This window comes from Dermochelys coriacea, chromosome 6, assembly GCF_009764565.3.
Source record: "Dermochelys coriacea isolate rDerCor1 chromosome 6, rDerCor1.pri.v4, whole genome shotgun sequence".
Lineage (NCBI taxonomy): Eukaryota > Metazoa > Chordata > Testudines > Dermochelyidae > Dermochelys > Dermochelys coriacea.
The window spans coordinates 61,037,078-61,050,292 of record NC_050073.1 but is presented as its reverse complement, the minus strand read 5'-3'; the positions used below and the strand labels follow the sequence as shown (position 1 = coordinate 61,050,292).

Here is a 13,215-nt window from a genome sequence, read left to right as displayed (position 1 = left end):
TATTAGCCAAGACAGTCAGGGATGCAACCCATGCTCTGGGTGTCCCTAAGCCTCTGCCTGCCAGAAGCTCAAACTGGATGCCAGGGGATGTGGATCACTTGATAAATTTCCCTGTTCATTCCCTCTGACACATCTGGCACTGACCACTGTCTGAAGACAGGATACTGGGCTAAATGGACCATTGATCTGACCCATTATGCCCATTCTTATGTTCTAATTTAAATCAAGCCTGAAATTAGCCCACATTGATTCCAATTAAAGTCATAAACACCTTCTGTTTGTTAGTAAGATGTTTTAGTATAACTGGAAAAAAAAACACAAGGAAATGAAACAATAATAACTGTTTGAAGTCATTTTACGGAACTGATCTCAACTTACAAATGCAGGAAATTCAGTTTTGAGACTGGTTTCAGAGGGGTAGCCGTGTTAGTCTGTATCAGCAAAAACAATGAGGAGTCCTTGTGGCAGCTTAGAGACTAAGAAATTTATTTGGACATAAGCTTTCGTGAGCTAGAACCCACTTCATCAGATGCATGGAGTGAAAATACAGGAGCCGGTATAAATACATGAAAGGATGTGGGTTGCTTTACCAAGTGTGAGGTCAATCTAATGAGTTAAATCAATTAACAGCAGGATACGAGGGAGGAAAAATAACTTTTGAAATGGTAAGAGAGTGGTCCATTACAGACAGTTGACAAGAAGGTGTGAGTAACAGCAGGGAGAAATTAGTATTGGGGAAATTAAGTTTAGGTTTTGTAATGACTCAACCACTCCCAGTCTCTATTCAGGTCTAATCTGATGGTATCCAGTTTGCAAATTAATTCCAGTTCTGCAGCTTCATGTTGGAGTCTGTTTTTGAAGGTTTTTTTTTTGTTGTTGAAGAGTTTCCACTTTTAGGTCTGTTATTCAGTGACCAGAGAGACTGAAGTGTTCTCCTAACATTCATTGTATCTCAGTACTACAAAGGTCTCTAAATAGCAAATAACCTTTCAATTATATTTGTTCACTAAAGGCAACCACATGAGATTAAGGATGGACTTTTAGCTTTAAATCTGACACCCCCCACCTCCCGTTTTTCTGACCCTTAATCTAATTTAAAAATAGAACCATTGTCTTAATTTAATTACAAGATTTTTTTAAATCTAAATGATTTGTTATCTTTAGAAATGTCTTTAGGATAAAAATGAATCAAAGATTGCAAACCATGATCAATTTACTTTAAATCAATTTTAGTATTTCTAATAACCCATCTCTGTAATACGGCCTGCTCCAAAGTCTTTTCATTGACTTCAGTGGACTTTGATTCAGGCTCTGTCTGAGCAGCAGATATTGTGTATCACATTGTTTTATTAAGTAACATAGTATAGTGTGTAGATAAGCTATGTGTATAGCTCTATAGTGTATAGAGCCAGTCTGGTGCTGAGTGTTTGATACCAGAAGAAGGGAACATACTCAAAGGTAGCCCAAAAAGGGGCTGAGAACAGTGTGGTTTTAAGAACTGTTTTGTTTTTGGGACCTTCTTAGTGGAATCTTGCAACCCCTGCCAGGGTTAAGTTTGTTTGATGTGGGTGGAGGGCTAAGACACATGTCTAGCACTAATCTTTGTGTGGAGTTCATTAAAGAGCCCTGAAGAAGAAGCACCCTAAGGAAGGGTGCTTGCAGCCCATGAAGGGGTGCTTGAGTAGCAGGTGTCTTGTTACACTGGAACACTCAAGTTGTGTGATCCCAAGGACCTGTTGCCAGTTTAGCAGGAGTGTGATGGCTGCTTTTTGGGCCCTATCTCTTGTGAGGTTGAGTAAATAATTCTATTAAGAGCTTAGGATACACAATAACTAGCAGGATAGAATCTTTAACTTTCATTGCATGATATTTAAAGGTAAAGGGCAAATCCATTTCCTAGCTCTCAAACCAAGAATTGGAACTCAAGGAAGATATGAATGGAGGAAGGAATCCTCCCCACCCCACCCCCTGCACATGGAGTAGCTGCTACGGCAGTCCAGAGGATGCAGTAGACCTGTGGGGTGTTTGGATGCTGAAGGATGCAGATAAATGCCTATTGCGATTTTCAAAAGTGCCTCGACTCCCATTGAAATCAATCTGGACTCTGATTTGCCCTTTCTGAATGGAGTGAAGACTTCTGCAGAGCAGCAGGTCATCTGACTCTAGGCCTTCCTATGCTCTGATACACAGGAAGCTTTTATGGATTAAAGGGTATCTACCTTACATCTACCCTGCCCTTTCTTGCACAGCGGAGGTGCATGGGCTCTTCTGCTAGGAGACTCTTTGAAGGCACACAACTCTATTTGCTTGTACTTGTATCTTTCTAGAGGGATGACTAGAAATTGCTTGTTGGCTGAGGGTTTGCAGCTGATCAACTCTGGCCTCACCCCTACAGTCTCTGCCAGAGGGTGACAACAACTACATTTTAGGAATCTGCCTTTAGGCTGCACTCTTGAGTTCTTGTGCTATAGTAAAGCTGATGATATTTTAAAAAGTCCTTACTGCAGCAATAACAGGAGCAGAAAACAGCACCAACAAAACTAGCTTGATGTAAATTATCCTACCCAGAGGGAAAACGGTGGAGACTTTAAAAAACAAGGCTGCTGGTGTTGCTAGAACAGGCCAGTACTTCAAACTATCTGAGGTGTTCTGTCCTCCCTTGACAAGCTGGAACGTTGCTGATTTCCTTGCAAAGCATTGGGGCACTTGTGTGAAATTGATAAGCTCAGCAGTCCTTAAACACGCACTGAAAATACAACACCTCCCCTTTAAAATACAGTCTGGAAAAGGTGTTAAACATCAGGCACCTCTACTGACCCCCCTTTAACGCCGAATTTGTGAAAGTTTCACCTCGAAAGCGAATAATGAAGGGTGGTTAAAAGATTTTAAAAGCAAACTATTTTTTTCACCCCCCCCCCTTTCCCCTAACACACACCGGGTTACTAATTAATGGCATAATGAACCATCTAGGCGGGCAGGTGCAGTGCTTTGTCTCCCAGGCCATCCGCACTGGGGCTATTGTCACCCCAAGAGACCTTCTCGCTTATCGAGTGTTTCCCATGCGGCGGCGGAAAGCGTTCAGCTGTTGCCTGGGGAGGGCCGGGGAATGCTGGGCTTTGCTGATGTAACGGGCTCCCTGCACTTTTCATTCAGATCTGGTTGGCTGCAAGCTGGCAGAGAGCCTGAGCGACGCCTCCAACTCCGATGAGGTCATCCCAGCTCCCTTTTTTGGCTACTACAGGCAAGATCTGCGCTGCCTCAGCCTTAAGGTCAGCTCGCTGCTCCCCCGGGAAAACTGATGCCTCTAGGAAGCCCCCTGCCGCCCTCCCCCCCGCGATTCCCTTGAAGCCGGACCGCGGCGGAGTTCTCGTTGGCTCGGATGTGAATGCTGTTTGCGAGTCGGTTGCAAGAAATCGCGGAGCTGCCAGTGCCCGGCGCCCGCCTAACGAGGGCCAGGGCTGAGGCAACTCCCGAGCTCGCTCAGGCCGCTCCTCACCTCGTCTCCGTCCCCGGGCGGGGATGCCGCGGGCTCCAGCCGCGCTCGGACCCCGGAGAGTGGCTCCTGCGGGGCAGGCGGCTCCCGAAGTAGGGGTTGCAGCTCACCCCACGCTCCGAGCGGCGGGAAGAGCGAGGGGTTCCCGCGCTGGGCGCGCTCCCGCCCGCGGGCAGCTCCCTGCACGGCGGGCCGGAGACAAACTCCCTCCGCCTGCGAGGGCCGAGTAACTCCAGGGCTCGCTGAGCAGCCCAGGGGCTGGCCTGGCCCTGCGGCGCGTCCCGCTCCTCGGCCGAGAGGCCGGCGGGAGCCGGAATCCCGCCGCAGCTTCCCTGCCGCGGCTTCCGATGCCCTTTCGGCTCCGCCGGGTTCCCCGCACGCGGCCCCCGAAGAGACCCGGCGAGAAACTTCAGCACCCTCGAGAGGCGGCGGCGGCGCGGGCTCGCGGGTGCGTCAAGCCAAGGCCGGCCCGGGTTGGGCTCCCCGCCTTTGGGAGCGGGGACCCCGGGAGGGTGAGGGGCTGCACCCACCCTCATTGCACCCGCGCCAGCACAGCGATGGGGAGCTGACCTTCCTCCGCCGGCCGCGCGGCTCCGCATTCGGCTGCTCCCTTTCAATGCCGCCTTCGGCCGGGAGTCCTCGTCTCTTTCGCTAGTTCCACCCGCCCCCCCCTCCCCGCAAATTTTCCGGAGAAAGCGGGGCTGCTATCCGTGCAAAGAGCCGGGCCTGTCTGTCCTTTGCATTGGCGGCTCCAAGGCTGGAGGGTGCCTGGGAAGCGTGTTGTACCAATGCAGCAACCCCGATGAGCTGCAGCGTTAGAAAGAAACCCAGGCTTGACGCTGCTGTTGGGGGGTGGAAGAAACACCCCCGCAACTTTGGCATCCAGGAAAAGCGTGTCTCCTTCCCCCCCTCCGCACCCCCCAGCCAGGCTGCTTTCTTCGGCGACCATAGAAAGGAATTTCCCATCCTATGTCGCGGAGGGTAAAAGCGTACCCGGGGGGCAGCGAGCGCCACATCTGGCAGGGATTTGGGGGTTAAAATCCAGTGTCCGCCGCAATCGACAATGGCAAATGAACCGGTGATTCTGAATGTTTATGACATGGTGAGTATGAAACAATATTAAGTTTGGGGGTGGGGGTGAGGGAGGGATGACAGCGTGCGATTGGTCGCAGAAAGACTAAGATGAGGAACGGGGCATCTAGACCCGGAGAGGCTGAATTTTCCAAGCTTGTCTTGTTCTGGATGACGGGGGGGGTGGTGCTGGCTCTGGCTTTTTTTGCAGCACATCACAACAGATTAACAGTAAAACTGTGCTGGATTTTCTGCAGATTAGGGAAATTGACTTTTCAATTTACGAAGCCCCAGCTAGAGAGAGAGAGAGGCGATCGCCTCTCCTATTCCTAGAGCTAGATGCCCTTGACTTTCAAGGCTATCGAGCATCAGGCTGGAGAGAGAGCCCTAGGGGGAGGAAAAACAGTTTACAACATATTCCTTTAATGTTGTTAAAACTAACAACCCAAATCCGAATCTCACATGTTTAGAACAGTTGAACAGAGGCTGTCATAAGGAAAAGGCTTGAAGAAATGACCTGGGTAACTTTTTTTTTTTTTTAAGGTGAATAGTAATTGCTTGAGTAATAAGCAATTTTAACTGATAAAGCTTCGGCAAGGGGGCATAGGAAGTGAAGTATTCTGCACTCCATGATCATGCCTGGGAATGTTCTCTTAAAGTTCACAGCATATTTAACTGCTCTCTTTACCATCCCTTTGTGGCGCGGGGGGAGGGAATTATTTGTGTTAAAATCAATAAACAAAGCAGAAATCTCAAATACAACCTGTGCTACAACTCCAAACCATAAGAGGGCTTTGAAGAAATCATTTTATTTATGGTTCCCCCATACACTCATGAGAGTTGTATCCAGCTCCCTCTTAAATGATGGGCATTGAGTAGCATGCAGAGTGGGGACATTTTGATGGGGAAGAATTTCACTTGATTTGTCCTTTATAAGCCAAGAATGTGAAATTCCATCAGTCCCACAATTTTTAATCAACTTTCTGTGGAAAATACCACTTTATTAGGCCCAACATCTCACTTGATCATAACTATCCAATCCCACACTTTAAGAATTTATGGTGTGACACTTCATTTTAACTCTATACAGTGGTAATTAACACTAACTTTTAACAGAGTCCATGGAACATATAACACTCATATGCCAAATGAATTATGAGGAGGAGGTTCATAATGAATGCCAAAAATAGTAATAATGGGACACTTTAAATGAAGTGTTGGCATTTACAGCAAAAATTAAGTGATTCTCTGTCGGCTGGAAGCCTTAAAGTACTCCTGTTGGGGGAGAAAAGTGCTATTTAAACTGTAACACCTAGATCTAAGGACACAGAGGAATCCAGCTAGACTAACTTGGCATATACAATACTGAGCCTCACCTGAAGGCTCTCTCTGTTTTATGAACCACGCTGACATAAATTCATTTATTTTGGAATGCACTCTGCTGTAGTCCATGTTTAATTGGTTGGCAGCCCAAAACAGTGCCTTATTTGTGAGACTATAGTAGGCATCATTCTATCTAATGCCTTGGAAACGTGATGTGTTGGAGGATGGTTCATTCCAGAAAGATTCAGACCAATACCACCTCCATTTGGTTCCTTCATTTTTTTTAGTAAGTGACCCTGAGAAGGATGTCAGCTTGACAGCCCTGCAGGGTGAATTCTGCTGATTCTCCTTCCCAATGCTACAGCATGGGCAGCAGTGTAAGGTTTCCTTTGGTGCCCCATTCTCAGTATGCCTCAAACCTAAGATGAAAGGATTGCCTCCAAAGATGAGGGGAATCCAGTTTCCATGGCCCATTCAGTCCTTGACTGTTCTCCTGTGATTGTCACCAAAGATGATGCCTACTAAGGGCTTTTTTTTTTTTCCTCCGCCAGTTTTGCATTGTGATGTGTATGCCTGTCCACAGGGAACGGGGCTGAGGCCACAAATTTAATTCAGACTGAACAAGTTCTGATCTCCACCAAACTGTGAAAGTTTCTATACCTTATTGTTAATCCCCTGAATTACCCCTAATTTAATGACTGTACATAGAAACCATTCTGATTTCATATTCCAACTGTTTGCCTTATTACTGAGTTGCATACAATTCAGTTTCTATATTATAACTGCTGGGGCTACATTCTTTTGACTGGTGCTATGATTTTAATGCCATACAGCATGGGATATAGCCATGCAGTTCATTACATTGTGGTGGTAAGTTATGGTGCAGCAGGGAAACAATTGCACACATAAATAACTATTTTAAAAGTGGCTTTAATAAAAGGTGGGGGGAAGGCAGCTGGGGATAACAATTAACTATAATTTAAAGCTCTGCTTTCCTGACAAAGAACATGACTCCAGTATTGCATCAGGGAGCACTTTAGCTACAGGAAAGCTTAGCTTTGGGGCAAAAGTTCAATTAAGAACCCTCTGTGCAGATATGAAATATCCACTTTGTGCAGTCTTGAGTATTGAACGATTATGGCCATTTATCTCTTACCCATGGATATATACAGGGTTTCTTTTGAAAGTAATGCTGGTATTTAATGAGGTGCTTTGCCAAATAGCTGCAGTGGGTAGCTACGTTTAGAAGCCTTATTTTTTCCAGCACAAAATAATTGAGCAAAAATTGTTCAGTGTTTCCAAGTACTCAACTTACTATCAATAAAAGCAATTCTACCCACCTACAATATGGATGGGGATTGTATTATATTTTGTCTCTGCCTAAAGAGCACAAAAAATAGGAAGATGTAGAATATACCTATTGAGACATAAAACTTTACAAATAGAATAGGTGAGCTGTTGACGTACTGATTTAAAAACATGAATCTAAAGTGATTGCATGGCTCAGCGACTGGTCATGGGGTTCAGAATCTTTTAACCTCCACATGCCCAGTTTGAATCTGTTTGAGAGTGTAGTTGATGGATACATGAAATGAGTTGGTTTGTGCAAGTTCTGAAGGGGATGGCTGATGCCTAGATAGTACTGCTCCTTTAAAAGGGTAAAACCTTTCAGATTCAGATGGGGAGAAAAAAAAAAACTATTTAGTGCAGCCCAAACATTAGTGAGATTGTAAAATAACTTGCTTCAACCAGTCCATCTCTGGATCTATTGACTGTCTGGGAATTTCCTTCAATTATTTGTGGCTTATTTTGGGATGATCAGCTAAATCAACATAACTAACTTTTAATAAAGATCAAGATACTAAATCAATGATGTAAGATTGCAAATATTTTAAAGTGTTTAACTCTGACAGGCTAACTACATTGACATGCCAAAGCATTTCTCTAAATAATAGTCAGTTTTGCACAGATTAAGGTCATCAGACAATCTCATAATGTTTTCAGTCAGTTACATGGCACACATCTGCTTTTAAATTAACAGCTGTTCATGTATATCATTGCTCTCTTGCTTTATCTTTAAAATTGTCATGATTCTCCATTGCCTTGCACCTTGTGTCTAGCAGAAAAATGTTACCAATCTCGCCTGATGGCATTTGGTACCCACTGTGCTCTGGTGTCAATGATTCACCATTGCATTGCACCTGGTGTAATCAGGCCTGGTGGCTGCAGTAAGTGTAGAGCTGTAACACTTGATCTCTGAATTTCCTGAGAGCGGGCCTGAGTTTCCTCTCAGTTACACTAGTGTCATTCCACCAATTTCACTGGAGTTATCCCTGATTCTCATGGGAGTAAATAAGAATCCAGTGTGTTCTAGGTAAACTTGATCTTACATTTTCCCCATAATCACAATTACATTCTGGCTACCATTTTGAAGGTTATTTCACTTTGGGGACCCATTGGCTTCTTTGCATTTTCCAGATATTCTTTAATCAATTGTAATCTAAGTGGCTGATAGTCAATTGATAACAAGGGGCTGCCACTGAAAATCTATGCATAAGTCTCTCATTTGCTTAGCTGATTATAGAATGACAGTGTCTTTTATCTATGTTCTTATATGGCACCCATCACTCTATTTGAGTGGCTCATGAAATTGCAAAGCGAACACATGAGTTTTTTTCTCTCCACTTCAGTCAGCCAGGCCTAGGGTGTGTGTGTGTGTATGTATATGTGTGTGTGTGTATGTGTGTATATATATATATATATATATATATATATATATATATATATTTTTGTGGTATTCTTGTGGGAAGCCAACACTGAAGAAGAGATTGCATATTGCTCTGAAGGTGCTGAGGTTTGTGGTTATCCTCATCTTTTCCAGGAGTGAGTTCCAGCGTCACAGGTCAGTTGCCAAGAAAGCTCTGTCTTCTGTACATTTGAATCTCACTCTCGTGTTCCATTGTTCCCATGAAACGTAGCTGTTATGGGTAGTTGTGATTGTGCAGGGTGAGGCAGTTTGTCAGGTTAGACTTGAAGATGAGAGCCAAAACTTTGAGGGATGTGGTATTCAAAGGAAAGATAATTAAGAGATTAACTCTGGGGTGATGTGGTCTCCATGTCCTGTGTCACTGAGTAAGGAGCTGCTGTTCTATACCAGTTGCTGCATTTTTAAGGTTATTGGTTTCACATGTAGGTACAAAAAACTGCAGCAATCAATTCTAGAGGTCACAAATGCATCAACTACTCTGGCTAAATCTGAATCTGACAGCATTGGGTGCAGTCTCCTGGCCAGCTGCAGGTGGAAAAAGGCATTTTTTCACAGCTGTGGCTATTTGTGTCTTCAGAATCCCTGAAGGGTGCAGGTAGAGACTGAGGGTGTAGACTGTCTAAACAATCTGAAGGCAGATGCCTCCAGTGGAGGGTGATAAGTTCTTTCCACACTACTCTTACCATTTTAGTCTTTCCACCATTCAATTACAGCCAGATATTCTTCATGGATTTGCATTGGATAAAATGATAGAATGGAACTAGACATCCCTCTTCTCTTGTATATTTGAGGGAGGAAATCAATCAAGGAAAGTAAAGAGAAAGCAGTTAAACAGAGTCCCTTAGTTCAAGTAGAAGGAATCAAAAGCATGCTGGGTATCTGATCTAAACCTCACAATAATAAACCAATTAGAAGGCTAAAAAAGTAAGTGGCATGGTCTGTGTTAATGAGTCCAACAGCAAAATGTGTCCCTTTGTGCATAATAAATGGATTTTTGTTGTCTTAGCAACTGCCAGGAAATGTGCCAACTATCAATGTAACAATCTGCTTTGTCAACAGGGTGACAAGTTAACTACTTGTCCATGGTATATCCAGTTATGCCCATATCTTCTAGCTGACTGCCATAAGCTTGTACACCAGCTATTTAATTTCTTGCAACCATTCAGCTTGTTTGGATACACATGAGCTAGATCCACAAAGGGATTTAGGCACCTAACTACCACGTTAGGCCTAAATCCAAAAGTTAGATCCTCATGCCACCCTGCTCCCACCACATAACCCAAGAGGTGCTTAAATTTCTGCCAGTGGGCATGTGCAAAGCCATCTCAGTCCTGATGCCCAGCACCTAATCCCTGGCAGAATACTCAAACTAGGTGTTACCTCTACCTATATCACCAGGACTTGCACTAAACAATGGTTAGAGCACTCACCCAGAATGTGGGCGAGCCAAGTTCCAATCCTCACTCTGTCTGATGTGGAACAGGGACTTGATCCCAAGTATTCCACACCCTAGGAGAGTGCCCTAACCCCTGCGCCATAGGTTGTGTAAGTCAGCATAGCTCCATAAAGCAATGGGGTTAAATTAGTTTACCCCAGCTAAGGATCTGATCCCATATCTCTTTGATGGGAAGAAGAGAACTCCACTCTGAACTTCCCCAAAGTTTGGGGTGTTTGGATTTGGCATGTTAGAGAGGGAGGGGTTCAGGTGGGAATTCAGATTCAGGGGTTTGATTTGGGCCCATGTGTAATGTAGAACTTGTATGAAACACACACAATCTGAGCATCTGGCCCACAAAGTTGAGCTCCAGATGCAAAATTCAGGCCTGGGTTTATGGTTTGGATCTCCCTCTTATAGTTACTTTCATTTATATCAGCATCTGAGAAGGTAGAGATTCTCTGAACGTATGAGACAAATCCATAAAAGCAAGATGGACTTGCTCATACTCGATTCAGTCCTTAGCTTCTGTGCTATTCAGCAACTGGTAGTATTCTGCAGAATGGTCACCTGCCCACTAGCAACTGAAATGAAGCCACCAACTCATTGCTGATGGGCCCCTGAACAGTCATCGGATCCATCTCTTAATATGGTAATGTATGGTATATCTGAGTATTATCAGATAATTACATTGGGTCACTAGTGACCTGGGCTGAATTTAAACTAGTGTCCTAGCCTCTGTTAGCTACCCCTCAATCATCCAATTTTCTCTTGTTTGATCAAGGTTGGATTTTTTTGACCTTCTTGTGTTCATCAAGAACAGGATAATGCAATTGTCTGAATCTTGAGAGATGGTTTTGGGAGGTGAGGGGGAGAATCGGCCACCAAAATGGATTTATTTGTCTGTCCAGGAAGGGGAAAGAGAGAAGTAAAGTTCCTGTGTTTTTTGTATCATTTCATTACTGAGCTAGCCTATATTGCTGGAAAAAACTGATTAACCATATCCTATGTAAATCACGTGTTCATGAGGCTAATAGAATTATTAGCAGGGTGAAAGCAGACACTTCCTTTTGTGACACTTCATAGCAAGCCTGTGAATCGATGGCATTCCTTATGTCACAGCAAACTCTATGGCTTTGCACAGTATAGGCTTTTTTCTAAGAGTAGAAAACTGTTAAACTGATAGCTGGTAATCTAGGTTTCAGAGTAGCAGCCGTGTTAGTCTGTATTCGCAAAAAGAAAAGGAGTACTTGTGGCACCTTAGAGACTAACAAATCTAGGGTTCACTGCTGGGAAAGCAGTATTTATTTATTTAGCATTTTGTGTATTCACCGAGCCAAGCAATAGCGTTCGTAATGGCCAAGTGGAATTCTTGGAGCCCACTGCTGAATTTGGTTCCTTGACAACGTGTATCATTGTTGGATCTGTACCACAGCTGCAGCTTGGATTGTCTTGAAGACCCCAACAGTGCTGGTTGGCTGTACGGAGGCCTTGCCAAGTTTGAAATGGGTTAAGAAGGGCCCACTGACAACATGGCAGGTCGAAGCTGGGTGGGTGAGCAGTAGGGTCTGTGACGAGGATCTGATTGGTGGTTGGTGAGAAGCACCAGTCTTCTTGCCACAGGGACTCCTCTATCACGTCCTGGCATGGCAACCTCAACCACAATGGGTGTTGTGATGAAAGATGTGTAACTGGTGGGTTTAAAAGGTCTTTGAACAAGGGCAAGTTTGGGTCAGCACGTATCTTCTCAAGCAGCTTGCCTGTTGCAATCTCCTTCCTGATATAAGGGGGAGCAATGTGGCTCAGAACTGGAAGCTCTGAAAGATGAGTCGGTTGGAGAGTTTCTGTGATACACATTGTTGAGTTACGTATCAACAAGTTTTGGTGTGTGCCAACCAACTCCATCCTGATGCACAGTACTCTACTATTGAGTATAAGATGGCAAGGGCTGAGGTCCTTAGGGTTGGAGCATTTGCTTCCAATGAAAAACCTTCCAGTTTGCTGAGAAGGTTGTGGCATGTCTTGATCTTTGCTGCTATCTTGCTCAGGTGGCTTTTGTATGTCAGTGTTCGGCTGGGGGTCATGCCTCAGTAAACTGGGAAGGCTTTATGCTTTAGCCTCTGGCCATTCATTATAATGCTTAGTTCTCTCTTAGAATTGGCATGGTGTAGGAGGAATGTGCTAGAGACTGTCTTGCTGGTGCTAGGCTGAACGCGCCATGTCTTGCAGTAGTCAGCCAGCTTTGCAGCGTCATCACTCAGGGTCTTCTCCAGTGCAGAGGAAGTTGGAGCCTGTAGCCCGCAGCAGATGTCATCTGCATAGATGAACTTCCATTACTGGGTTGATGGCAGGTTCGTTGCCGTATAGATTGAATGAGGGAAAGCAATACTAGGGAAGGGCAAAGTGCTGCTATGTTAAAATGTTCTCCTAGAGCCCCCTCCCCCCATTTCATTCTGGAGAAAAGCAGGCTCAGGGTGCTCAGAATGACAAAAGCATTGCAGCCTGTCTGGTAAGTGGCCCACTCCGTCAGTCCAAAATATAGGGCACTTATCAGACAGCCATGAAAGATCTGTCATTGGGAACAGGCTGGGGCAGATCTGCCAAGTAAAGAAAGCATGCTGTGAACGGTGTGTAACATGGCTTCCTGGCATTCAACCCCAGATCGACCACTGTTTTTTCCCCTGCAGTCTTATTAACAGCTCCCCTGGGATATAAGATTTCCTTTTCTACTCTCCTCAACACCTTCTGCAAGCAGTTTTTATAAAATCTTGATGTTTTAAGAAAAAAAAGTTTTCATTACCAGTACTAATCACCATTATAGGATCTTGAGTGTGTGAACAATTGGTCAGGAACTCTTCTTAGAATATAGCATGACCTGTAGCTCAATAGGTCAATAGAGAGAATTTCCCCGGGATTTGTGAGAGAGAAAATAACTCCTAGTTATATAATACCACACTCAGTTATTTGCCCAAGGCCGGAGAGTTTGAACCTGGTCTGTTTTTAGGAACTTCTGGTGGTACTTCGATGGGGCAAGCACTTAAGACCCTCCCTTTCCCTGTAAATATCTTTTCCCCCCCCCCCCACACACACTATTTGATGGCTTCCTGAGAGAGAGAGATGGGACAG

At 44.6% G+C, this 13,215-nt stretch overlaps 1 protein-coding gene across 3 annotated transcripts in view; it reads left to right on the top strand.

Annotated features, from left to right (window-relative positions):
• The first annotated feature begins 3,079 nt into the window (after window positions 1–3,079).
• The window catches only part of LOC119856657 (deubiquitinase DESI2-like), a 79,534-nt gene continuing 69,398 nt past the window's right edge, over window positions 3,080–13,215 (top strand). For 2 of the 3 annotated variants that reach the window (XM_043517482.1, XM_043517484.1), the window contains exon 1: window positions 3,278–4,595. In XM_043517482.1, the coding sequence (XP_043373417.1) occupies window positions 4,557–4,595 (39 nt within the window). In that variant the 5' untranslated portion in view covers window positions 3,278–4,556. Of the gene's footprint in view, window positions 4,596–13,215 lie in introns of all 3 variants that reach the window. The other variant, XM_038404459.2, reaches the window with a different exon arrangement.